The sequence below is a fragment of the Acanthopagrus latus genome, chromosome 7, assembly GCF_904848185.1.
Source record: "Acanthopagrus latus isolate v.2019 chromosome 7, fAcaLat1.1, whole genome shotgun sequence".
In the NCBI taxonomy this organism is placed as follows: Eukaryota; Metazoa; Chordata; class Actinopteri; order Spariformes; family Sparidae; genus Acanthopagrus; species Acanthopagrus latus.
In genome coordinates this window covers 12,528,092-12,554,422 of record NC_051045.1, presented here as the reverse complement: position 1 = coordinate 12,554,422, position 26,331 = coordinate 12,528,092, and the positions used below count along the sequence as shown (strand labels likewise).

The 26,331-nt window shown below is 42.7% G+C and overlaps 3 protein-coding genes across 9 annotated transcripts; 2 read left to right on the top strand and 1 right to left on the bottom strand.

Moving 5' to 3' along the window:
• Nucleotides 1-321: 321 nt before the first annotated feature.
• Nucleotides 322-3,409, bottom strand: rpl32 (ribosomal protein L32). The gene is made up of 4 exons (XM_037103216.1): nt 3,288-3,409; nt 2,489-2,589; nt 2,203-2,384; nt 322-486 (listed from the first exon to the last, which is right to left on the bottom strand). The coding sequence occupies exons 2-4, from the start codon at nt 2,582-2,584 to the stop codon at nt 357-359; spliced, it is 408 nt and encodes a 135-aa protein (XP_036959111.1). The 5' UTR covers nt 2,585-2,589; nt 3,288-3,409; the 3' UTR covers nt 322-356.
• On the top strand, nt 2,607-10,309 carry ssuh2rs1 (ssu-2 homolog, related sequence 1). Of its 6 annotated transcripts, none has more exons than XR_005075905.1 (14): nt 2,607-2,716; nt 4,040-4,104; nt 4,703-4,807; nt 6,508-6,583; nt 6,775-6,904; nt 7,061-7,121; nt 7,210-7,331; nt 7,420-7,482; nt 7,582-7,664; nt 7,768-7,860; nt 8,004-8,109; nt 8,495-8,621; nt 8,908-9,015; nt 9,562-9,579. XR_005075905.1 is itself a non-coding variant. In XM_037103213.1 (14 exons), exons 2-14 carry the CDS (start codon nt 3,780-3,782, stop codon nt 9,700-9,702), a joined length of 1,185 nt encoding a protein of 394 aa, XP_036959108.1. In that variant the 5' UTR covers nt 3,507-3,648; nt 3,751-3,779; the 3' UTR covers nt 9,703-10,309. The 6 variants fall into 6 exon arrangements, 5 of the variants coding, with proteins under 5 accessions (XP_036959106.1, XP_036959107.1, XP_036959108.1 ...); XM_037103213.1 differs by lacking the exons at nt 2,607-2,716; nt 8,495-8,621 and adding exons at nt 3,507-3,648; nt 3,751-3,811 and having other exon boundaries at nt 9,562-10,309; XM_037103211.1 differs by lacking the exon at nt 8,495-8,621 and having other exon boundaries at nt 2,616-2,716; nt 9,562-10,309.
• A 60-nt stretch (nt 10,310-10,369) lies between these two features.
• On the top strand, nt 10,370-26,331 carry LOC119022404 (DDB1- and CUL4-associated factor 1-like). 2 transcript variants are annotated; one of them, XM_037103209.1, is made up of 25 exons: nt 10,370-10,560; nt 11,952-12,072; nt 12,180-12,256; nt 12,357-12,430; nt 12,526-12,639; nt 13,780-13,917; nt 14,083-14,679; nt 14,920-15,021; nt 15,121-15,279; nt 16,125-16,304; nt 16,464-16,673; nt 16,782-16,951; nt 17,061-17,185; nt 17,593-17,828; nt 18,416-19,491; nt 19,583-19,781; nt 20,172-20,254; nt 20,741-20,825; nt 20,916-21,149; nt 22,205-22,298; nt 22,718-22,822; nt 22,978-23,051; nt 23,158-23,253; nt 23,346-23,622; nt 24,877-26,331. In XM_037103209.1, exons 2-25 carry the CDS (start codon nt 11,960-11,962, stop codon nt 24,930-24,932), a joined length of 4,674 nt encoding a protein of 1,557 aa, XP_036959104.1. In that variant the 5' UTR covers nt 10,370-10,560; nt 11,952-11,959; the 3' UTR covers nt 24,933-26,331. The 2 variants fall into 2 exon arrangements, with proteins under 2 accessions (XP_036959104.1, XP_036959105.1); XM_037103210.1 differs by lacking the exon at nt 10,370-10,560 and adding an exon at nt 10,679-10,839.

Sequence of the window (26,331 nt, the reverse complement as noted above, 5' to 3'; positions counted from 1 at the left end):
AAAAACAAAAAACTTGTTTTCATTCTTTTAAGGGTCACTGAACATGCCAATTATAATAGTAATAATGTAATAGTGTAAACTGCATACCATTAAACCATATTTCCTGAAATCATCATTGAAGATTTAATTTTAACTCAAACATTTCCCAACCGCCACAGAGCTTAAAAGTGATTTCTCCTCTCTCCTCCATAAAAAAGGTGTTTCTAGTTTCAAAACTTTCAGATGTGAAAATGTAAGTTTCACATTTATAATATTTGCCAAACATGTGCAACAACCCTGTTAACAAAGCAATGAAGTGCAGAAAAATGATCCACAAGCAAGTTCCTATTTTCAAACATTTATTGTGAAGAAACAGTTTATTCGTTCTCCTCGCTCCTGAGCCTGGCGTTGGGGTTGGTGATCTTGATGGCCAGCTGAGCTGCCCTCTCCACGATCAGTTTCCTGTTCTTGGAGGACACGTTGTGGGCGATCTCAGCACAGTGAGTCCTAGAGAGACAGAGGAAAAACATCAAGTTAATGATAACGCAGCTTTCGGGCCCTATTCATCTCAAGTTTCCTGTTGCTTTGTTGACCAGTTTAATTATGAGATGATGGCGCTCTTTGTTTGCAGAAACAACCCAAGAATGTTTTACAGTATGGTAAAGATTAAAATACAGTTAATAAACAGTCAAGCTGTGAACACTTCTAAATAGGACCCAAACTGCCACAATGATAATTACTTGCCAAAACATGCTAGTCAAGTCAGTCAGGACAACGTGACAAAGCGACTCTACCCAAAGTGACGATGGTCAAAAACCCAACCTACTCACATCATGCAACCAATGATTAATACTGAGGATGATTATTACAAAAAAAAAAAAAAAAGGAGTGACTACATGTGATTCAAACTACAGAAAGGAAAAACCTTGGGCTGGTTTCTCAACTTTCCCAGAGGTGTTCCCACTCGCCCAAACAGTAATTATTAAAAAAGGTGTAAGAAAGAGACTACCATCAATACTGTACATGTTATCTGAACTATTGATATGACATCAGTTTAACTCAAAATCAATACCACTGAATCTGGATTCAACTGGGCTCACAGATGATTTAATGGTTCAAGTCTGTTCATAAAGTTCACAAATTTCTGCTAGGGTTTGGCTTTTCTTTAATTTGAGATGATTAGATTAAGCTTATTGTACTGTGGCTGAGCAGTAAGACATGATTTATCACTCAGCATATCAGAGGTATTTATGTGCTCAATGATAGTGTCTCGCTGCTCAAATTGTGATGGAAATCAGACTGTTTCCTTCTGGTTTTTAGATTAACAGGTGAGAGTGTGTTAAAACAAGCTGAGTGAGTTGATGTAGCAGGTACACCTTGCACACATTTCAGCTGAAACCTTTGAATAGATTTATCTATCCTTTACCTAGCAGCAAACCATTCCAAACAATCTGGAAAAAAAAACTTCTTGATCTCAAGTCACAGTTTGAAGGGAAGCCAGCTTTTCAAATAGATCAAGTGATATTGAACTTCCTCATGCAAGTTTGTGCTTTTATTGTATAGGCCATATATCCGTCACATGAGACTCAGCAAGCATCTCCAATTCTGACTGTTCCCACCAGGTATCAAGTGATGGACATTCTCAAGGACATTTTCAACTCTTGCACAGGGGGCTTCTGATATGGAGCTCGAGGATGCTTCTGTGTGCTTACAGATAAGGGCCTTCTGTACTTACTCTTGTTATTCAGTGTAATACAGGGTGTCAACAGGTACCAGACACTTAATGTTATACTTTTTAAAGATAATTCTTTAGCAAATGTAAGAGATTGTTGGACAAATCCTCAATTTCTCATTCAAGCAACACGGGCAAGTATGAAGTTATGGGGTGTATATGAGGTATGAGATAACCCTAACCCTAACCCACCACTCCAATACTGAACTAAATGTAAAGGACTATGTTGCCATGGTGCCAGATAACTACATGTGGCAAACCCAACAGTAAAAATGTCCTGTTTAGTCAACAAAGCCAGTAAATCCATTTAAAATGTATAGAATATTAAATGGATCTCTACGAAAGCTTTAGTCAAAACATATGAGCTCTTCAATTCCATTCAGTGGCCACAAAAGTCTGAACTGGTATCTCAAAATCCAACACACCATGCGCATTTCTGACACCATTAAGTTTGATATGCAGTAAAGAGCAATCTACATGAAACAACTTACTTGTTGCTCATCATCAGGACCTCGAGCTCCTTGACATTGTGGACCAGGAACTTCTTGAAGCCAGTGGGCAGCATGTACTTGGTCTTCTTGTTGCTACCATAACCAATGTTTGGCATCAGCATCTGTCCCTTGAACCGCCTGCGCACCCTGTTGTCAATACCTCTGGGCTTACGCCAGTTTTTCTGTTGGAGATATGAAAAAAGAAGTTCATGGATTAGTTCAACCTTTGAGGTAAAAGCGGGGTACTGGCTCTGCTGGAGATGTAGCCTGTCATGCACCCTCTTACCGCAATCTTGACATATCGGTCAGACTGGTGGCGGATGAACTTCTTGGTCCGCTTCTTGACAATCTTGGGTTTTGTGAGGGGCCTGATGGCTGCCATGGTGACTGAGGACAGAAAAATAAAATTCAGTTACAACCAATTCGGCATGATCATGTCTGCTACACAGCTGCAGCTTTACACCACAACGTGCTACATGCTAATAGCGAACGAACGGCTAACTACTATCCACAGGTGAGCCAACAACCGTTTCTGTACCGGTACTTAGTTTAATGCCACATTTACTGAGAGTACAGGTTTTCAATGACTCAACTGTTACTAGGCATGCAATTAACAGCAGCAAAACAGGTATCCATGGTGTCTGTTGAGTGAGCCTCCCGGTAAACGTGTTAGCTAACGTCAGGTAGCTAGCGATGAAGTCAATGTTTAGCTAGCTTGATAGCCATGCTACTCTACCACACACTGTCCGCTCCAACAGCCTGGATATGAACAGATACACAACTTTCACACAGATAAAGTTTGCAACTGCTGGTCTTTATTTCTCAACATTTGTCTGTACGCCACGCTGTACAGTGGGCCTTTACGCAGTACTGCAGCTCCATTTCACGGGAAGAGCGCTAGCGAGCACTGAATCACTTTCAGCGCAGCGCCTCGTTTCAGAAAGTCATTAAAGAGGATTTTAAATGATAAAATTGCCAATTTCATCTAACATCTATACAGTGGACGTCTATGGTTGATAAGCCATATCAAGATGTTCAAATAATGCCATAAATTGCGCGGATGACCGTAGATTGTATGGACTCACCCGCCGATGTAAATCCAAAAGGGACTTCAGCAGCGGCGGAAGGAAAGAAAAGGACTTCCGTGAGTGTCGCAAAGGCTTATGGGTATTGTATTTTAACGACGTAAGATCAGAGTCCAGCACCTTCAGGTACTTCCACCGGAATGTACAGGTCTTTCTCTATACCTTCTCAATAACACAATACGAATCTTGTAGTGTATATTGTTGACTAACAGTTAATGATACATTTTGACGTTTTAAGCCGTGTGCAGATCTGTACTCCTCCCCTGTACCCCCGTTCTGAAGTGTTTTTCAGTTCATGACATATTTCTGCGCACTTCCTGAACGAAGGTCTTTTTGGGGAGGGGGGACTTCCCTAAACTGGGTGAGAAGCTGCCATGAAATAGGCATTTATCTATGTGTGAGCTCTCAAGCTGAACAAACAAAAAAAAAGACAAGGAGTCAAATTTTGTTCCTTCTTTTTAAGAAGAGGCGGGTGCTGACTGACAGGCAGACATGCTGCACAGCGGGGTGGGGTGTGATACAAGGTAAATGATTTGTCTACAGTCACATGATAGTTGGTTATATTGTGATATCTTGATTAGACCACGCACACATAAAGGGCTTGGACGGGTTGTGTTTCCTTGTTTGGTACTTTTGACATGGAGCACCGACCTTTATTAAGGTGAGCGTCGCCTGTTGTGGATTTTACTCCAAACTTGGCGATTTTGTTTTTCAGCTCCACTTTCTTAACTTTCGTTTCCCGTTACTTACAGCCACCAGGACCGCACTTATGGAGTCGCAAATCCCGGTTATGTCCCGGCAGCAGCGGGGGCACCAGGTAAGACCCATGGAATTTTTTGTATATGTGTGTTTGTGTAAACTTTTTTTTTTTTTTAATCCTGAGCCGTGTCGCTTTTTCGTGGACGTAATGAAAACAGTTTAATCACACGCTTCCGTCAGAGCCGCGAGTAAAGTGGACACGCACAGTCGAGTGACGTCATATTGACGCGAGTTTTACCTGAGGCTGCTAACACAGCAGTGGTGGCTGGCTGTGGGGGTGTGTGTGTATGTGAGTGTGTGTGTACGCTTCCACGTTTTTTTTAGTTAGTGGTCGTTAAATGAAACTTGTGTGTCTGCGGTCGCGCGCATGTGAGTGTGTGTGAGTATTGAGTGTATCTGTAAAACGTCTCAAAATGGATAACGCGGAGGGGCACGGTAAGTCAGTCACACCCGATAAGAAATGTATGTTCAGGTGTCTTGTAGGAACATGTTGGGGACCCAACAATCTATCTGGTTGTACGCTAACGATGAAGAGATGCTCATGAGAGCCACCAGCTGTTGCTATTTGTTTGTGTAATGCATTAAAACTAAAGATTTAAGCTGTAAAAGTCTTCATCTGCACACATGACTCAACTGGTTCTTCTGGTTTCTTATAGCAATGTTTGCCCCACCCGCTTCAGATTCCCAGGGCCCCAGCGCTCCTCCAGCCAGCATGTTTGACAACATGCCTGGGTACGAAGGAACAGTGGCGGGAGGAGGAGGTACAGTATTTAGTAGGCTTACTGCAACATGAACTTTCCGACAGTAGCTGTGGTTACACGGTTACATTTCCTCATCCAAATGAAATCATTCAGATTGGCATGACTTTATTTATCCACAGGGGGAATTTCACTGTCACACGAGCATTTCACATAAAATCACAAAAACTCATAATCAGAATCAGAAATTCCTTTATTAGTCCCGCCAACGGGGAAATTTGTGTTACAGCAGCCAAAAGACAGTTCAGTATAACAATAACAACAGTAAAAAATAAACATATGAGTATATGTATTGCCCAGTTAGTGCAAACCAAAAATGTGAAATGAGTAATGTATACAGTTTTTATTGCACAGTGAGGTCTGCTGGGAGCAGTGCTGACTCTAGAGTTTGACAGCAGTAGTAAGGAAGAGTAAACACACAATATAAAACACAACAATGGTAAAAATAACACATCATTTACAAACATTCATATACCTGCCATACTGCTACGTTAAACAGGGACAGATAGCATAAATAGAATAGAATTTGACTACAAAGAGATTCAGGTCTGGGGAGGAAAGACTTGGAATAATGGTCCTTGTCACAGCGCAGTTGGAGGAAGCTTGAGATGAAGGCGCCCTGCTGCCTGATCAGCATGTCGTGGAGATCACGGATGAAGAATTTTACTTAAAAAGTTCAATCAACATTCATTCTCTCCTTTGCCCCACCTGTTAACAGCATTTTCAAGATGAAGTAACATCAAGTCTGGGGAACAATATTTGGGTGCCAGTTTCTTTTCAACAACCTTTTTGACCAACTTGTTGTTTCGTGCCTTTCGACCAACAAGGAGTTTAACAATCCTTAAATCCGTTATGATCCTTAAGATTCTGTTTTTCCACCCCTTTGTGTCTGTCCCAGTGGGAAGCAACATCACCTAATGTTACCCCCACATGTGGCGCACATGTACAGAAATGATATATTAATTCTGATTTAATTGTAGCTCAGGAGGTAGGGTGGATCGTCTTGTAATCGGGAGGTTGCTGGTTTGAATCCTGGCTCCCCCTTGCTGCAAGTGTTCTTGAGCAAGATACTGAAGTCCAAATTGCTCCTGATGAGCAGTTGGCACCTTGCATGGTAGCCTCTGCCATCAATGTATGAATGTGTGTGAACGGGTGAATCTGACAAGTGTTGTAAAGCACCTTGAGTGGTCAGTAGATTGAAAAAGTGCTATAGAAATGCAAGTCCATTCACCATGACCAGAGAGAGGTATCAGTACTGACCACACTTGTGATGTTCAGAAATGAAATCTTCATAATAATATTGTGTAAATTATGCATCACCTCTCAAATAATTTGTGTTTCATTCAATTTTTGCCCTGTCAAAGTGTGTGGAGGGAATTCACATTACTGGTGGTTAGCTGCTGTAGTGCCGTTGTACTGAACAGCACTACATTGAAAAACCTTAACATATTGCAGTCTAGTACTACACTACTGCAAACGCCAACCTCAGTATTAAACATACAATTAAATAAATGCCTTTTCAACATCATCCATAAAACATTACATTAAATGTAGTGGAAATTCATACATTTTGGCTCAGCTGTTGTGTTGGATTTGACAGGTTTACCATGAATAAAGTGGCCACTGAGTGTACGTACATCAGGAATGATTGCTGTTTGCATAAAGAAATGAATCAGTACAAATAACTTCCAAATCTGCTGTAGGTGGATATCTTCCCCCTCCGATGCCTGCGTACCCGGCCCCTCAGCCGACACCGGGACCTGAGCAACTGCACTGGAAGTAAGGCTCAATCTTACTTTCCTTTTACTTCCACCCATCTGCTAAGGATATTACAAACAGTTTCTGTAATGTGATTTATGATTAATGCAATCCAAGCACTTCCTGCACTGGGGAAACTCACACTTCCTCTTAAAAGATTACCTTGCATGATATTTCCTTATCTCACTCCCCTTCCCTCTCGCCACTGACAGTATCCCATCTATAAGTGAAGACACTGCCCGGGAGGCTTTCATCCTGTTTGCCTCCAGCAAGTGCTGCTATAGCTCGGCACCAGCAAAGGATGGCGTGATCACCGGCATGGACGCATTCAATACCTACAGGGTAAGAGGTGGTCCATTCATGTTTGCATGAAACACCAAGTTTACCTCCAAGTTTCCTGGAGGACTAACCAAAGTAAATGACTGTGGACCATTTGATATCACCAGATGGAAGAAAATGAATCTTGTTCCTTTTCTATCTCCCCCTGCTTTGTTTTAGTATCGCCTGGAAACCTTCACTGAATCAAGATCTACAGAGTGGAATCACGAGCCGTACAACGGTACAGTATTGTTACGCTGTGCATCAGTTGTGTGAGTTCTGCTATAAGTCTTACCGATAATCATAACATATTGATTTATCTGGATCAGGCCAGCCAGTGGATGCCTACGCCCAGTCACCTCCAGGGCCTTGGGATATTCCTGCTCAAGCCCCCAGTTATTTTATGGATAGCAAACAGACCATCAAGGTTCCCTACACATCATCCATGAAGGTAAATATATATAACACATGGTTGGAGAGGAAAAAAGCTCTCACAAATGCTTTCACAGATTTTTCCTGATGATACATTTCATACACAGGGCTGTCACGTTTGTGTAGGAATGGGGAGAAAACCTTGCAAAGACTGTGCCGGTGCTGGTAATGTAAGTCATCTCCACAGATCTGTATTTATGTAAGTGATTTCATTAAGACCTTAAGCGAGATAATCTGATAATATTTATTTCTTTTCTTGCTCCCATCAGAAAGTTTGTTGGGTGTGCAATGGGTCTGGTTACCGCCACGGAGAGGATCGATGCCACCACTGCAATGGCAGAGGGAGGGAAAAGTAAGCGTTAAGCTGTTCTACTTCAGTACAGTTGACACGGTCAGAACAGTTTTTGCTTCTCCTAAAAGATACAGATGGTTATTGAATATTATTCTGTTTGTAGTTGCAGCCACTGCCACGGACAAGGATCGAAGCAATGTGACACATGTCGAGGAAAACAGCAGCTTCTGGTCTACATCAACCTCACCGTGAAATGGTGCCACTTCCTTAATATTGTTTGTCTTTCAACAATGTCTAATGGTCTTTCTTCATCTGAAGATCATTTACATTTGTCTTTATTTTGTAGCTTTAATTGGCGAGTAACAGTTGTAAAAATTAAACCGCATGAACTGTTTTCAGGACCAACCACTCTGAAGACTATGTCGTGGAACAGTCGAGCGGACTGCAGCTGGACAGCCTCAGCAAAGTGTCTGGGAAGGAGCTTTTCAGAGACTCTCAGTACATGGTACGTTTCTCACTTTCTCAGGGGGCACAATACATTGCAATGGAAAATTCTAACAAATGGGACGTAGATTGCTCAGATTTTGGTGGAGAAAATATGATTTACTAGACTTGACTTATTAGACTATGTTAATCATGCATGCTTTTCAGCAGTGCTTATGTTTCACCTGTACATTCACTTGAAAATCTATACAACAACCTTACAGACGTTAAATACAGGGTGCATTTCCTCCAAGATCGATGAAGTCAGTGGTCTACACAGCTCACATTAACACCTTTACTTGTGCGTTACAGTGTTAACTGTGATATGAAGCGTCTTGGTAGGCTTGAAGTCAAATGCCGAAAGCTGTTTTGTGCTTTTGACTTTCACAACATGGCTGACCACACAGGAACATCATGGCTGAATGCTGTCTGTGTGATAGAGGAGTGATACTGCAGCTACTGACATGCATCCCCTCACCCACCACAGCTTTTGTTGTCTTGCTTGTGTGGTTGCAGCACTTCACTGGTTTCAAGGTATATTGTGGTATGAACATTTAGGATTATCACACCATGTACATTTTCTTATCTACGGTATTTAATTTTTGCTTTCGTCCCACTAAGGGTCATTGTAATTGTTCACCACAATAATAATAATTGTGTAATGCTGTGAAACTGTGACATTTTCAGAGATGGTTATCGTACCGCGAACATCTCATGCTTGTGCAACCCTACTTGCTTGATCACTCAACCAGTAAATGAACTTCATCCGCAGTGATGGTGATTCAGCACTGATTCATAATTTCCCGATAACCCTGTGCAGGTGTACCCAGTGATGGGGTTCCCAGACCCCCAAGTGGTGAATGCATCACAGCGCCTTGTCAATGAACACCAGGGCAGATACTCCCAGTCATCACGCATTCTACAACAGGTACTATTGAGATATACAGTAATATTTTGTTGATGGTGGTGGAGGAAGTACTCAGATCTTTTACTTAGGGGAGCAAGTATTAAGAGTTTGAAAATAATTGTGTTACAAGTAAAAGTTATGCAATTTTAATCTTACTTTAGTAAAAGTACATACATTTTTAGAATTAAAATATCCTTAAAGTACCCAAAGTAAAGTACTCATTATGTATAATAGCTCATTTTCGAAAAATGAATAAATATTAAGGGATTACTGTCAGTGTCATTAATTTTGCAGCCGGTAAAGTTAGAGCTTCTTTCAGCAGCAACCTGCTGAGTAGCCCAACCTAATCATAATTTATTAGTTGATTTAAATTTTGTAGTAAAAATAGGAAAATGCAATGTAACTTAAGCTGTCAAAGAAATTAGGTTAGGTTAGGTTCAAGTACTACAAAATTGGATAGTATAGTAATAGTTGAGTAAATGTACTTTATCCACCACTGGTTAATGGATAAGCAAGCTTAGTTTTGTGTTTGTGTAACATGCCCATGTCCGCTCTGTTTGTCTGCAGCGTCAAACCATAGAGCTGATCCCCGTTACCAAGGTGACCTACACATGGAAAGGGAAATCACACCTTTACTTTGTTTACGGCAATGAGTTCAAAGTTGATGCAGATAACTATCCCGCTACCTGCTGCTGTACTGTGATGTAATTGCAATGTATATGTATGAAGGTTTTTACTTTCCACACCATCAGATCGCTAAATTGGTCAGTCTTACTGATGAGCTGGGAGTTTTTTTTCTGACATATGGGAAATTCTTACCTTATTTAAGTGTAAGGTTCAGAGGTTAAACAGAAGCATTTCACCTATGAACTTAAAGAATACACACAAAAAAACTGTTAAACTTAGACTACCTGCTAAAAGATTATTAATGGCTATAAAGGCATTTATATTGTCACATGCCATTTGTATGCATGCACTGCAGAAAATAATTGCTTACTGAAGTTATATAAACCATAATCATACTATAGTCCCTGAATCTGGAACCTTTTATCCCTTAATATGGCAGCAGTAATTTTTTGTCGTCTGTAAAAAAAAACAAAACAAAAACAAAACACAAAAACAACTATATGAAACTGAACTATATTTTTGTTGCACCATGATACTTTTTATATTACTAATGTATATTTGAAAGTAATCCATTTGCTCTCACGGCACAAGTGTTTGTTTTGATGTAACTGTATAAAATGTGTATGATCTTGAAAGACCAAAATGTGGAACACCTGCTTTGCAATTATAATAAATTGTTATTTCGCAATGTTTTGGCTGTTGAGTGGTCACGTCATTAAAAGTGGTCCGTCGCTCGTGTGATGACGCGTGGAACGTGTTCGCCATAATGATAATAAACCGTGAACACAAAGCTACATTAAAGCAAATTCAGCATTTGCTGTGAAACGGAGATCGATACGTGAATCCTTACCCGGAAGTGATCGAGTTTGGGCTGAAATCGGTGGATACGAGTCTCGGCCAGTCTGCTCAAACGAGAGAAGAACTGAGCGGAACAACGAGGTAAAGTTAGCATGCTAACTATGTAGCCAGGTCTACCTGTGAGGCTGCAAGCTAGTACCTCAGTGCTGGGCTACATGTACAGGCAGGTTCGAGTATTCACTGAATCTGAAGCAATGCCCCACACGTGTCTGGACAGCCCAGGCTTAATGTGAGCTAAAGCACTGGACATTCAGGATACGTGTGTCGCTAGCAAGCTAAGCAGACCAGCTTCCTTGTTTAGCCACAGGCTAGCTAAGGTTAGCCAAATATCGCAACAGGCAGTATCTCGAGTTTGTCACAGTGAGTATCAGGGATGATGATGTAGGGAGACACACAGAGTGTTAGAGCATAGAGTGCAGTCCCCAATACTATCAGGAAAAAGGCTAAGATATGTTACTCTGAATGCTAACTTGTGACGTTAAAGTCATAGTCCTGCGTGTTTGACAGTTGTTGTCCCTGGAGGGGCTGCTGCACCTGCACACACACACATTTGAGAAGCGACAGAACGAAACTACTCTCGCTCTTTGTTCAGCCGACCTTAGCGACATTTATTCAGATGTTGGGCCAGTTTCAGCGCTCCTTTAGCATTGATTCTACAAGTCAGGGCACTGAAAATCATATTCTCCAATTTTGTGTTTTGAGAGGACCATCTAACATAAAGCTACCGTAGGTGTTTAGTTAGGTTGAGATTAAATTCGATCAGTTTATTTACTCGCTAAAGTATTCAGTGAGCCCTCATGTCCAGTGTATGAGAAAGCGCCTCCATCATCAGGATAGAAATGTTTTATCGCAGGGTGAAGGTGATCACTCAAAACAACTTTGTATTGATTTGCATTTAGCCCTCCCTCTTAAGTGCACCCGATGGACCCAAACCATAAAAGGAGCCTTCAGATCGCCTCACCATGGGGGGGCATTAAGTCCTTACTTCTCTCTTGGTAAACACTACTCTTGCACTGGCCCACTTGTCGAGAATATGGTGCAGGATCTGACTCCATAATATGTTTTGACCACGTCTCTGCAGAGGGATGAACTCTCAAATGTGCATTCACCTTTTGTAATGAGTGGTTTATGCACTGCAGCCCTACTATCATGTATCTCTCTCTCTCTTTATGTAATTGCTGACCGACTGTTCTGGCTGACTCAGTCTGATCACATCCTGCGTTGGCATTAGATATCGCACAAACATCAGAGTCATCAAATGTGAACTGTCAACCGCAGTTTTTGACCCTTTTTATCAAAGTCTTTTCCATGGATCTAAATGCAGATGTCACTTTACTAATTGTTCCAAGTGAAAGAGTAAACCTGTTGGTTCCCCTTTGTTGTCTTTTCATCTTGCCATTTTTGATAGAAAATCAGAATCGAACAGAATCAAAGCTATGGGAATGAATATTAAACATGTGCCATCTTGACAGGCTGCGCTATGGCGTCGGCGTCTGCCAGTGTGGACTCCAAGGCAGAGCTGACTGCTCTACTGGAACAGTGGGAGAGGGAGCAACAAGGCAGCACACAGGAGCTGGTTAACATCCTCACCAAGTCAGTGGTCACGCCCTCTTGGTTTGATGAGAAGTTAGTTTCACATGCTGTGTTCTGCCGGGTGTGACTTAAAGGTGGTAAATGTGTTGTTGCGCTTTGACTTAAAGGATCTCCGAGCTTGTCGAGAAGGAGACGGAGGAGTACCACAAAGCCGACCCAGACCCTTTTGACGATCGGCATCCTGGTATGAAAAGAAAAGACAGAAATTTAGAATGAATAGTGGCAAGATTATCAGGGATTGTAATTGTTGTGTTTGTGTTTGACATTTCCCTCTTGGCCACTAGGGAGAGCAGATCCTGAATGTGTGTTGGGGCACCTGCTCAAGATCCTCTTCAAAAATGATGACTTCATGAACACGGTGAGAATGGATGGACTGATTGGAGACTGTTTTCAGGCCAAAAAAGGGCAACTTCACAGGGTGATTTATGTTTTTTTTTCTGTTTTACTTTCTAGCTGGTGAATAGCTATGTGATGACCAGCAGAGAATTTTCCCTCAATGCAGCAGCTTGCCGCCTGCTCCAGAACATCATGCCTGGATTGGAGACGGCTGTTGTCTTTCAGGAAAAGGTGGGTTATTTCTGACATGATAACAGCAAAACCCTGATACCGTTGCTGCTGTGCCTACTCCGATTAACGAACCTAACCTCCCTGTTGTGAAATGTGTGCATATTCTACAACCTGTTGCTTTCCAAGTCCTTCTATAATGTGTAAATTAGATGTGTTTATTTTTCTGACCAGAAATGTGGGATTTTCTTTTTGCATCCCTCCCCTGGCCGTGCACATTGTTGTCAAGGCAACATAGAGAGTTTAGTGTAAATGGACAAGGACAGTAAAAAACACTCATCAGAACCGTGATCTTTATTCTGAATATTGTCATACTCTGTGGAATATAGTCACAGCTTGAGTGGCAACGTTATATACTATTGTGTTGAACATTCTGACATGAAGTCAACCATCGCAACAGCAAAGAGAAAAGCTGCATTAGAAGAAATACAGCTGACTTCGGTATCGAAGCAGTTGAATTTGGAGTACTCGGAATTCGTTATCAATGAATCGATGTTGCTCATTAACAACCCCATCTTTAGTTAACCAGAGACACCATCACTATCTAAAAATGTCATTTTTGTTTGTTGAGTCAGAGTCCAGCCTGCATGTTAGTTACACTTTGACCACAGTGCTGTGACAGTTGACGTGAGGACATAGATAAACTGTTACCTGACTCTTTTTTTTTTTAAGTCACAAAGTCTTTTAAAGGTTCCTCTGAAGTATCAGCAATATCTACAGTATCAATTATTTTCTTTCAACTGCACAGGGGATCTCAGGCCATCAAATACTATTTGTCCAAAAAGTGAGAATAGGTCAGAGTAACTACACTATTCAGTGTTTTTCTTTATAACCTGTCGAGGTTACTGCTTTTGTTGAATGATGTGTTGTCCCAGAAATAATTGATACACTGATATAATGTTAATATTAAAGTGTACAATGCATTTCAAAGATAAATAAACTTTCTTATTTTTATTTTAGTGTGAAAAAAGTATTGAAACATCCTAAATAAATCATGAATTTAATAAAACCATACAACATAATATCAATAAACTGAAAGATATGCACAATAAGCTGGTAACGTAATTATCATGACTGGTCTGTCTCTCCATATTTTTGTTTCAACACTTATATTCTCCCATTCTGTGTGTTTGTCCTGCTCAGGAGGGCATAGTTGAAAGGCTGTTTAAATGGGCTCAGGAGGCAGAGCAGCCCCTCAGAATCTATGCCACAGGCTTGTTGGCCGGCGCAATGGAGAACCAGGACATCGCAGCCAACTACAGGGAGGAGAACTCTGTTTTGGTCAGTGGCAGTTTTATTTCAATGAAAATAGTGATCTACAGGGTGGCATAATGGCTAATAAAACTGTGTTACCCCACAAAGCATTGAGGCAGTTTACTCCTGGTCAGTGATTGGTGTGAAGGAGCAACTTTCCATGAACTTATTTTTCATGCTTCAATCTGATAGGTGCCTTTGATGCTGCATCGGCTGCGTGAGCTTCAGGATAAGGATGCTGAGAACAAAAGGGAAATCAAACGGCCGAGCCCCAGGAAGACCCTGAGTGAGCCTCTGTTACCTTTGGATGAGGAGACCATTGACGGAGGCTTTGAAGAGACGCCCTTCACGCCAGGCAGGAACGGAGGCGAAAGGGAGGGGGCGGGACCAGAAGAGGATGGCGGAATACCACTCTCGACCATCGAGCCTGAAAACGAGCTTTCGTTTCGCCTCAGCTCCCCTCATAAGACGAGCAGCCGCGCCAACTCGGCCGTTAAGACCATGATGAAGCCCATGTCTGCCCCGGGTTTGCTAACACACCAAAGCATATCTGATGGCAGCGGGTACCTAAGGAGGAGGGCAGAGAGGGAGAGTGGGAGGACTTCGAAACACAAGCTGAATTTCTCTTTGCCAGAGCCAGAGAGGAACTTCAGTGAGCTCTCCAACAGCAGCTGGTCTGAGATGAGCCCTTGGGTGATTGGCAACAACTATCATCTCTATCCCCTGACCCCAGAGATCGAGCAGAGGCTCATCCTGCAGTATCTCACACCCCTGGGAGAGTATCAGGAGGTGTGTCTGTGCTCTGTTTTTCATTTGATGAAATATTTGTAATCCTCTTGTCTTGTCACAGAGTCTCCAGCAGATGTCAGTCTCCATTAATTATGATTAAAGAAATGGGTCTATTCTCCGTCTGTGAAGAGGTGGTTTTGAAGGCACAAACAGGATTTTAATGTTATGTTCTAGCAACTAGTTCTTAAAAAGGGTCCATAGTAAAGCTACTTTACTTGTTCTTGATACTTCTACTTGCAGCTGCTGGCAGTGTTCATGCAGATGGGCGCTCGTGAGCTGCTCATGCATTATATGGATCTAAAGCAGACCAATGACGTGCAGCTCACCTTTGAGGCTCTTAAGGTAAAAACGTGTGTCCTCTGTAGTCGACCCCACATGTTACCCTAACATGAGGTCAAGCCTTTTAGTCTTATTTCTCTACTATTTTCTCTCTTCTCACAGTACCTGGCATCGCTGCTGCTACATAAAAAGTTCGCTGCCGAGTTTGTGGCTCACGGAGGAGTTCAGAAGTTGCTGGAAATCCCCCGGCCGTCTATGGCTGCCACTGGAGTGTCTCTGTGCCTCTACTACCTTGCCTATAACCAGGACGCCATGGAAAGGGTACAAAACTGACACGCGTCATGCAAATGCACAATGAATTAATGAATGCCGGAGAATTGTCAGAATTATGCCAGCGAAATGTTTCTTGCAGCTTTACATGATGATAATATATTAGCAATGTGTCATTATATTGCATTGTACTATGAGATTATCTGAAATGGTACTATTGTGATGTATCTCAAAAGTTGTCTTTACCTGAACCCAACAACCACTTTATAATTTAGTCAGTGAAAGGAGAGATATTAAGCTCATTTTCATAATAATTGTATTTTGGGTTACTACTACTACTACTACTACTACTACTATAGGTTTACATGTCTTAGTCCTATACATCTGTTTTCTCTTACCGTTCAGTGCTGCAGCTCTGTATTCCCCCTCTGAGTGAAATGCTCTGTTTTAGCTTCTGTCTCTTTAAAGCCCCCCAGTCTCCTCTGATTGGTCAGCTCACAGATGCCTCTTCAGGCACCACTAACACCAACAGAGCAGCTGTGCTAAATCAGTTCTTACATGCAGGGCTGAGTCACTAGGCATGAATTATTCAAATGTCTGTCATGGTGACGTAGTGTGATGTCACAAAGTCACAGTAATAAATGTGACACTACTGATGAGGCATTTCAGGAGCGGTGTTTTCTATGGGAGAGATGAGCTTCTTTGGTGTGGAAGATCTTTCGCATTTATGTATAAAACATAATTGGCCTCCTTTTAAGTTAAAGGAGCAACGGACATAATCAAAATGTATCTAAATCTTATCAATTGTGCAAAATATTTAGGTGTACTTTGTCAGTATTACATGGCTCCAGTCGCAGTGCTCATTTGCATTCACTGGTGTGTCCTCTTCTCTCAAGGTGTGCATGCTGCCCCACTCCATCCTGTCAGATGTGGTTGGTTACACGCTGTGGCTGCTGGAATGCTCACATGCGTCCGGCTGCTGCCACGCCACCATGTTCTTCTCCATCTCCTTTTCTTTCCGTGCCGTCCTGGAGCTCTTCGACAGGCAGGACGGGCTCCGCCGCCTCGTCAATCTGGTAGGACAAACCACATGTGATCCTGAGCGTAACCATGGAAACTCAACCATGAAAATACAATTTATTTCAAGGGCTGATAAACTGAGCAGTCGTTGCAGCATCACAACAAAACAGACGTTGATTTTGTGCTTAAACGTGATATGATCTGACTGTTTCCAGATTAGCACACTGGAGATCCTGAACCCGGAGGACCAGGGAGCACGGCTGAGTGATGATGAGATTTTCTCCAGCAGGCAGACGGCCAAGCACACCTGCATGGCCCTGCGCAGGTACTTCGAGGCCCATCTGGCAATCAAGGTGGAGCAGGTGAAGCAGTCCCTGCAGCGCACAGAGGGGGGCGCCCCCATTCACTCCCAGCCTTACTATAAGGTACACAGAGGACGAAGGATGAGGGAAATCTGTGTTAAACAGATGCCATAATTCTTTGTGCTGTTTATGCTTTAGTTGTTGATAGAATTTCCATTCTTTTTTTGCCAGGCGGTCAGTTACAGTCGTGAGCAGGTGGTGGAAATGATGGAGTTTCTGATAGAGTATGGCCCACTGCGACTTTACTGGGAACCAGCGGAGGTCTTTCACAAGCTATCTTGTGTCCAGCTCCTCCTGCAGCTCATCTCCATCGCCTGTGATTGGAGGACCTACTATGGCAGGTATAGTATGAGTCATTCTGATCAAATACCTTTCCCTGTTTTACATATTGTCAGCTCCCACTTCCATACATTAAATGACTTGTGGTTATCCTTCCCCTGTTCCCTGTAGGAGTGATACTGTGCGTTATGCCCTTGACATCCTGAGTATCCTCACAGTTGTTCCAAAGACGCAGCTGTTGTTGTCTGAGGCCGTCGCTGTGCTTGATGAGGGAGGATCTACTGTTTCCACTGTTGGTAGGTCTTATCAAAATGTTTGTTTAAGTTGTTGTCAGGCACTCCTGAAATGTGGTTTAGAAATATCTTTCTCTCTTCCTTAAGTGATTGTTTTTATTTTATGTAGAACATTTTATCAAACAATGCTTGTATACAACCAATTGTCAGTATTCTATTCAAGCAAATGTCCATCGTGCACTGGTTCAGTGCTTTTTGTAAATATGCTGCAATGAAAATTCAAATAAGTATTGATTTCCACAGAAAGTAATAACATGCGGTAGCTTTGTGTTTTGATCATTGTTTATCTCATAACGACTGTGTTCCTGGCCCTGCTGAGCGATGGCGCAGCTCCAAGTGTTATTTTCCTGCAAGGTTTTTCATTTAATTGTTCGTTTTTTGTTTTTTTTTTAAATTTTTTTCCCTCACAGGAATGAGTATAGTCCTGGCAGTGGCAGAGGGAGAGGTTTTTGTAAATGACGCCGAGATTCAGAAGTCAGCTCTGCAGGTCGTCATCAACTGCGTCTGTGCGCCTGACAAACGCATGTCCAGCATTGGCAAGTTCATCGCCGGCACCCCCCGCCGCCGCCTGCCACAGCAGACCAAAGCCAGCGAGAGTGTGCTCAGTAAGATGTGGAACGTGGTGCAGTCTAACAATGGCATCAAGGTACGTTAATTTATACCAGCCAACAAAGCCTGACTGATTTTTATTTATTCAAGGCTGTGCTAAAAACTCTTTTAAGCGCCGACAAATGACAAGTTTATAGTCTTTCTCGTCAGTCTGTAAGAACGTTTAAAGATGTGGCATTGGCTGAAATTTCGGGATGCATTTGGGCATTGTGACAGGCGGCAAATGGACTCGATTTAATGTAGTCGCTCTAACTTGTGAACATTGCACACTTTTAAAACAGTTTATAAAGCCTCTCAATCACCCATAAACACACTCACACATCATCTGTACATGGAATGCAGTGGAGCTGCCATGAAAGGTGCAGTAGAGATCACTATCACTTACTATCCATTATTACTTATTTTTACACGATTCATTTTCATGAAAAGAACTTGGAAGCCACACATCAGTTGATGTGATGGAACCTCACCCAACCTTAACGACGCATAATTTCTTAATTTCCTGCTAGAGTAGGTATCTGCAGGACCACATTTTGACACGATGACACAAAAACACACATCCATACTTCTGACACAGTTCTGTCAGCCAGTGTTTTTAACTTCCCATCTGCGTCTGTCATCTAGGTGCTGCTGTCCCTGCTGACAGTGAAGATGCCCATTACAGATGCAGATCAGATCCGAGCTCTGGCCTGTAAAGCTCTGGTGGGCCTGTCTCGCTCCAGCTCCGTCAGACAGATCATCAGCAAGCTGCCGCTGTTCAGCAGCGGACACATCCAGCAGCTCATGAAGGAGCCGGTGCTCCAGGACAAACGCAGCGAACATGTCAAGTTTTGTAAGTTCGCGGCCGAGCTCATAGAACGGATCTCTGGGAAACCGCTGCTGATAGGTACGGACGTGTCTCTGGCATGGCTGCAGAGGGCCAGTGTTGTCGCTCAGTCCAGGATCTCCTTCCCTGAGAAAGAGCTGCTGCTGCTCATTAGGAACCACCTCGTGGCCAAAGGCCTTCACGACACAGCCACCACACTCACCAAGGAGGCAGAGCTCCCAATGGCATGTCTGTCTCATTCATCACATTCACCCTCTGCTTTCCCTCCTGTCGCTCCTCCCCTACCTGTCCCCCCTGGTTCTACTCTACCTCGCACTCCACGGCTGGCCAATGGTGTTGCGTCAAGACTCGGGAACCACCCCTCTCATTCATCCACCCCAGGATCCAGCAATCCACAAACACGTCCCTCAACATCACAACCTGCTGGGTCATCTTCTGCTGCTTTCCCCTCAACGTCCGTCCCCCACTGTAGCAACGGCTCGCCACTGACTGGGCGAATCGTTTTCTCGCGCGAACGGCAAGCCGGTTGTGCTGCCGTGAGCTGCAAGAAACCTCGGGTGCTGAGACAGAAGTCTGACCACGGGGCCTTCAGCCAGAGTCCGGCTATGAAGAAGCAGTTCGACAGGCACCTGCCCTCCCCCCCTGCGTTAGACAGCATCATCACAGAGTACCTGAGGGAACAGCATTCACGCTGCAAGAACCCTGTGGCAACGTGCCCGCCCTTCTCTCTCTTCACCCCCCATCAATGCCCCGAGCCCAAACAGAGACGGCAAGCACCCATCAACTTTACATCCCGACACACACGGAGAGTTGTATATCCTAAATACGGAGGAGTGGACGGAGGCTGCTTTGACAGACATCTCATCTTCAGCAGGTTGGTGGCTTTCATACATTCATGTCTGCTTAACCGAATGCGCTCCTTCAACAACCATTCCTCTACATTTGTTTTTTTTCCCATTCCCCAGGTTCCGTCCCATCTCGGTGTTCAGGGAGGCAGACGAGGACGAGAGCGGATTCATGTGTTGTGCCTTCTCAGCTCGCGAGCGGTTCCTCATGCTCGGGACGTGCACAGGCCAGCTCAAGCTATACAATGTTTTCACAGGCCAGGAGGAAGCAAGCTACAGCTGTCACAGTTCAGCCATCACTCACCTGGAGCCCTCACGGGTCTGTAGAGGAAAACTACTTGAATATCAACAATTGCATGCCATGTTTTGCTTTTGTTGATGCATGTAGTCTAACTGGTCCTTTTACATGGAAGGTATTTAAAGTCAACCCTCTATAGAAAATGTGTTTTGCAAGTGATCCTTCACATGAACATGTGACTTTTGCTTGGAGTCAAAGTGTGTTGTGGAAATGTGAAACCTGCAGTGCTTTTCAGTGAAGCAGGAGACATTTTACCTCCTGCATTTAACTTTTTGAAATGGAAAAAAAATGTGCGTATTCAGATTCCATTTTTTGTAATTTGAAGTCAGACACGAGTTATATGTATGTATGTTTATATGTCTTAAAACATGTGTGGTGGGGATCTTTAATCGGTGTATTTTCTATTTTTAGGATGGTTCTTTGCTCTTAACGTCAGCCTCTTGGAACTACCCCCTGTCTGCTCTGTGGGGCATGAAGTCAGTCTTCATCATGAAGTAAGTGATTCAACCGATATTCTGATCAGTGACATCCAAAATGCATCGACGTAAACGAATCTGAAATAGTGAAACATTTGTAGTTCAGAACTTCCAGAAAGCGTGTACGACATGACTGCTGTCTGACAACAGAGTTAGTATTGATCAACAGTTGAATCGAGCCACTCTGTGATCCCACTGCCTCCATGTGTGTGATTTTTCTCTACTGCCTTATGCTGTCGAAAAGAGGGAGATGCCGAAAGGAGATGGAGACATGCTGTTTAATTATGCACGCTAACGGCCTGAGGGCAGAAGCTTCAGTTCATGGGACACAAGCACTTGGCTTTATTCATCTGCACACTTTGAGCCAAGGCAATACTGAGACTCTGCCGATGGGTTCAGATTTGTTCTACAGCGTCTTTAAGCCCGTTTTAGACTCAGCTTCTGTACTCAAACTGCCTCTGTGGTTTTGATTAAATGTTGAGACGTTGCTCTTGTTGTCTTTAGGCATTCCTTTCCAGGCGACCATTATGTGGAGTTTAGTAAGCTTTCACAAGACCGGGTCATCGGGACCAAGGAACATATAGCACGAGTACGTATGGCAGTATTTTTTTTTTTACCTGATAAAATGAAATGAAATGGGACAACAAAAATGCTCATGTTTTGCTCTCCTCCTTGCCAGATTTATGATATCCAGACGGGTCAGTTAACTCAAACTCTGAACAACCCGGACCTGGCCAACAACTACAAGAGGAACTGTGCCACCTTCAACCCAACAGACGACCTGGTGCTGAATGACGGCGTGCTGTGGGATGTGCGCACTGCTCAGGCCATCCACAAGTTTGACAAGTTCAACATGAACATCAGCGGCGTGTTCCATCCAAATGGCATGGAGGTCATCGTCAACACGGAAATCGTATCCTTGAGACTTCAGAGTCTGCAGCCATGCCAGCAGCTCCGACTGAGCTGTGGGTATGGGTGTCACCACTGATTTCCCGAATCAATTCAAATCTGCTTTACAATGAGTTGACTCAATTCCTCGTTCAATTTCATTTGGAATATTTTCAGTTACAACACCAATTTTGCTTGGATATGAAAGGGATTGCAATAGAACTAACGCTTTAAAACATTCTAATGCTGTAAATACAACTCTTAACGCCTCAAGAATGGAATTGAATAGTTTTGGAGGTTTGATTTCTGAACTAGCTGCTTTAGCTCTCTATTAGCAGAGCGGTCAGAGGCTCGAAGATGAGGCACTCTCCAAGTTTGATCTGAGGCCGGCCCTAGCTGAAAAGTTAAGATCACTGAAGCTTAATTCACCTGGAAGGGGATGTGAATGTTTGACAAGACATTTGACCAAACACCACCTCTTACCTGAATCAATAGGATTTCTCCGCTTTATCTCAGATTATAAAATATCTGTCGAAATTTAAAGCCCACTCATCCACTGGTTGCTGAGATATTTTCATTCTGGTGCAATATCTGACAGATATTTCCATCCCTAAGAGCCATTAAGCTTGCATAGCTTTAAATGCCATGTATGCCCTTTTTCCAGAGTGTTTAGCAGGACGTCGAGTGCTTACAATGGTTAAAATATGTCTACATGTTTTGAAAAATGAAAATGAAAAATGTCTCTGGTCATTTAGATGAGTGTGTTTACGTCTTCTTACCGTGCTACATCGTTTAAGAGACCCACAAACAATCTTTAACACTGCACCTAAGTGATGATTCCACATGAGAATGTTCCATTAATCTGAAAAATAAATATAGATCACTGTTTAAATTACTAGTCGCTCCAATGATGGGATGACTATTGAGCTTTTATTTCACTGCTTAACATTAAATATTTATTGCACTGAAAATTGATTTTACCACCCTGGGGATGGTTTTTATGGCTGTGTAATTAAGTTTGCAGCAGATTTAGTTGATACAAATGAAAAAGAGTGTAATGGTCCTTAGTTGGCATTTCAGTGGGATCTGCGGACCTTCCACCTCCTCCACACAGTTCCTGCTCTGGACCAGTGCAGAATAGTCTTCAACAACAACGGCACCGTCATTTATGGAGGTAAACAGAGAAGCTGCTGCACGATGGCTAATGTGCCGTGTCTGGCTTCGTGCCCACAACTCGCTCCACAGTCGGTGCGAGTGTGTGAAAGGTGCGGTTGAGTGAAAGTCTGGTAATTATGAAGCAAAGTGAGCACTTGTGTATTTGGGGAGAGGTGTGAATGGAGCCTGTCGAGGTGTGTGTGTGCACCACGGTCGCTCAGAGGCCATATGGGCTGGAGGTTCAGTGTTGGAGCAGCAACAGAGAGAACCAGCTGGTTCATGCCACCCCACAGGAAGAGCCATGGGCGTGTCGTAATGGCTCTGCCCAGACAACGGCCAGTCGATCCTCTCCGGAGCCCAGATCATGGCATGGCAGCTCGCTGTGCACAGTTTTTATTTACTCCCTCACTCATACTGTGGCTCTTTGCTTTTTTGCAGCAATGTTGCAGGCTGATGATGAAGACGACATGATGGAGATGCAGATGAAAAGTCCATTTGGTTCATCGTTCAGGACGTTTAACGCCACAGACTACAAACCAATTGGTAAGGCGTCCTGCCCGCGGCGCCCTCTCACTGATCTTATCTCCTCGTCTTTGTGATACTTCAGATGTTTTGCCCTTTTTGTCCCACTTCATGTTAATTAGTTCAAAATCTTACCATGTTATTGACTTCCGACACGTTCTTCACTCTCTTCTCAGCCACGATTGATGTCAAGAGGAATATATTTGACCTTTGCACTGATACCAAAGACTGTTACTTGGCTGTGATCGAGGTAAATTCTTGTCAAATGAGACTTTTAGAGTATTTTGTGTTGTTATAATTCGGTTAATTCTAGTTTTGAATACTTTTAATTATTTTTCTTCTTGCCTCTCCTGTAGAACCAAGACTCTGTAAACACTGACACAGTGTGCAGGCTTTATGAAGTTGGTCGGCAAAGACTTGCGGAGGAAGAGGAGGAGGATGAAGAGGATCAGGTTCTTAATTGTTTATTTATTTTTGATAATTTAGATTTTGCAGTGCGTATTTAGGCAGAGATTCAAAACTATTATTTTCCTTTTTCTGTTAGGAGGATGACGATCAGGAAGAAGACGACGACGATGACGAGGACTCAGACGATGATGTTGATACAGATCCCCTCATCGCCGAGCTGGAGAACGAGAACGGGGGAGAGGACGAGGATGACGAAGAGGAGGACGATGGCAACGATGAGTTCTCTCCCTCCGATGAAGAGGTGGCGCGGCTTCTCGGAGACGACGTTGACGTCGGGGATGACGATGATGACGATGACAATGATGACGACGACTCCGATAATGATGATGTTGATCTGGACGATGGTGACAATGGTGAGTTGTGCTTCTTATGAAATTTAGTTGTTTAGTTAAAATGTCCTAAATTTTTCAGTTCTTTGAAGCTGGTATACAAATTAAATTGGATAGTACGTAATTTCTGCCATTGGGATCTCTACATAAAAAGCGTGGGATCATGGGAGTTGCCTTCATCGTTAAACAACATTGGCGATTAAAATCTATTGGACGTGATGGAGGCAGAAACCTTCAGAGATGAGTGTACTAGTGTACTACCTGAGCTATTTTGCAAGGAAGAATGGGCAAATATTTCAGTCTCTATATGTGCATCGCTGTTAGAGACTTACCCCAAAAGACCTGCAGCTGTTATTGCAGCAAAAGGTGGTTCTACAGAGTGTTGACCTGGGGTGAATACTTTTGCACACTACACTTTTCTGTTTTTTATTTGTAAAAAAAAAAAAAACATTAAAACCATGTGTCATTTTCCTTCCACTTCACAATTATGCACCACTTTGTGTTGGTCTGTCACATAAAATCCCAATAAAATACATTTACATTTGTGGTTAAAATGTGACAAAATGTGGAAAAGTTCAAGGGGGTGAATACTTTTGCAAGGCACTGTAATGACTGTACTGTGTAAACTGGAGAACACTTTGTAGAATCCAATGTACAGCAGAACAAAATAACAATGGGAGCGATGATGCTAGAACACATAAGATCAGACTTTTGTCCCTGAATCTATTTCCCAGTTGCATGCTGGGAGGCTCTCCAGCACACCTACCTCATGTAAGTGCAATTGTATGATCGGTGCACAATTATGTATATGAATACTTTAAAAAGGCTTTAACTCTCCACTCTAGAGTAGAGTGCACTGTAATAGAAACTCTATCAGGGTGTTAATAACCACCTAGCTGGATGAGAAATAACAGGAGCTTTTAGCCTGATAGCAGCATGTTAGCCTCAATGAATTAAGCTGCATTTGAAGAATGGGGCCCTGATCTGAATTCTCAGGTTAATGATGTAGCTAGGCTGATGTTTGGTCTGCTTTCCGTGCCTTCATGCTTGTCTGGTCACTGTGAAGTAAATGTTGTCCTCCCAGTGGAATTTAAAAACTGCTGTCTTGCTTTTATTCCAGACGTTAACAACAAAAATATGGATGCAGTGCTCTTTTACATTTTGCCAAAGCTGCTTAGTTTTTTGCTATTTTGGCAGTTTTACTCGTCACCCACTGACCTATGAAGCACTGACTCTCCGCTCATTTTCTAAATCTGTATTTGTCTATCTTGCATGCAGACAGCTCCGACAACTCTGACCTTGAAGATGACATCATCTTATCCCTGAATGAGTGAGGAGCTGTCGGCATCTGGGACCGAGGAAGCGGACAACGTGTCAAGACTTCTGCCCTGTAGACATTTGAGCTGCAGAACAGGATGCAAGAAACCAAGATGATATCAGCAGATGAGGTGGGAGATAACTTGGAGCACTGCCAGCTTGAAACCGTAGGTGTCTGCACACCATTGAGACTCTGAGTGACAGGACCAAGAAAGAATAGTCTCTTAGAGATGTAGGGGGGGAAAAAAACATTGCACACAAATTGACTTAGTGGTGGGCAAAAAATGATTGTATTTGATATAGTTTTATAAAACAAGTGGGTTTGATGATGAGCGAAATGTCGAGCATGTAGATGCAGTGAGGAAAAGTTTTATATTTTATCACATTTACGGCTCTTTACATGAGCCTCTTCATTTGGTATTGATTCAATCACTTTATAAGCCGCTGTTTGGTCACAGATTAGTGTTTGTAGAGGAAAAGGCTTACATTGCAGGGCAGCGCGTCTGTATTTGTGTGGCGAAGGATACAATGCTCTCTCAAGCTTGTATTTTTGCCACACCGCTGAGAATAATCACCAAAAAGTACTGGAGTATTGAAATAGGCAGCTAATGTAATGCACAAAAAACGTTGCCGATAGTTCATTAAGCATCCCGCCCGCCTCCGGGTTCTACTATCAACATAAACAGATGACCAAAATGCCACACACAGCAGTGCCACTTGTGAACATCGCCTCCTGATTTCATGATGTAAATAGGAAAATCAAATCAGCTGTGTGCTCTTGAAGAAACCGTAACTAGTGTGGACACTGTAACAAAACTATTCACACCTGCTCACTGTTGGCACACGACATCTGGAGGCTCACCATTGTGTTATTTTACGCCCCTATATTGTGCCATGCAAGGATTTGGGATAAGTGGATGTTTCTTAAAGAAAAGATTACAGGGATTTATGTTGTTGAGAATGGCACAAATCCAGTCACACAATGAAAACGTAACTTAATGTTAGAAAACTGAGGATTCATCACATTTATTCTTGTTATGGACTGATGATATAATAAACCTCACCGCCTTGGAAATCAAATCTGATCTTGCTAAAAAGAGAGAATTCAGAAACTTTGGAAGTAGCTGTTGCTAAAATTCAGCAAAATGAATTTGATTTCAAGTTGATGTTTCCTCTAATGAAGTGATAGGAAGTTTCAGACTCTCAACATTGTGAAAACAAATGCCTTGTACTTGCACACTTTTTGAAAGCAGTGCAAATATTCATGATATTTTTCTCATGTTTCTGCCTTGTATCTTTTCATTTTGCCTGTTTTCTTTTCCATAAGGAACCTTTTATGTTGACTTTCTTGAGACGGTTTATGTACAGCTTGTATGTATCTAAAGTATTTTTACTATAAATAAAGCTGCAAAATTA

Excerpts from the sequence above, each read along its gene's own strand:
- ssuh2rs1 (XM_037103211.1), top strand. The coding sequence starts at position 2,631 with ATGATCATGTCTGCTACACAGCTGCAGCTTTACACCACAACGTGCTAC. Across the intron at positions 2,717-4,039 it reads CGGCTAACTACTATCCACAG|CCACCAGGACCGCACTTATG; the intron begins GTGAGCCAACAA and ends CGTTACTTACAG. Across the intron at positions 7,665-7,767 it reads AATGGCAGAGGGAGGGAAAA|TTGCAGCCACTGCCACGGAC; the intron begins GTAAGCGTTAAG and ends TTCTGTTTGTAG.
- rpl32 (XM_037103216.1), bottom strand. The coding sequence starts at position 2,584 with ATGGCAGCCATCAGGCCCCTCACAAAACCCAAGATTGTCAAGAAGCGG. Across the intron at positions 2,385-2,488 it reads ACCGATATGTCAAGATTGCG|AAAAACTGGCGTAAGCCCAG; the intron begins GTAAGAGGGTGC and ends TATCTCCAACAG. Across the intron at positions 487-2,202 it reads GTCCTGATGATGAGCAACAA|GACTCACTGTGCTGAGATCG; the intron begins GTAAGTTGTTTC and ends CTGTCTCTCTAG.
- LOC119022404 (XM_037103209.1), top strand. The coding sequence starts at position 11,960 with ATGGCGTCGGCGTCTGCCAGTGTGGACTCCAAGGCAGAGCTGACTGCT. Across the intron at positions 15,022-15,120 it reads TCACCTTTGAGGCTCTTAAG|TACCTGGCATCGCTGCTGCT; the intron begins GTAAAAACGTGT and ends CTCTTCTCACAG. Across the intron at positions 16,674-16,781 it reads ACTCCCAGCCTTACTATAAG|GCGGTCAGTTACAGTCGTGA; the intron begins GTACACAGAGGA and ends TTTTTTTGCCAG.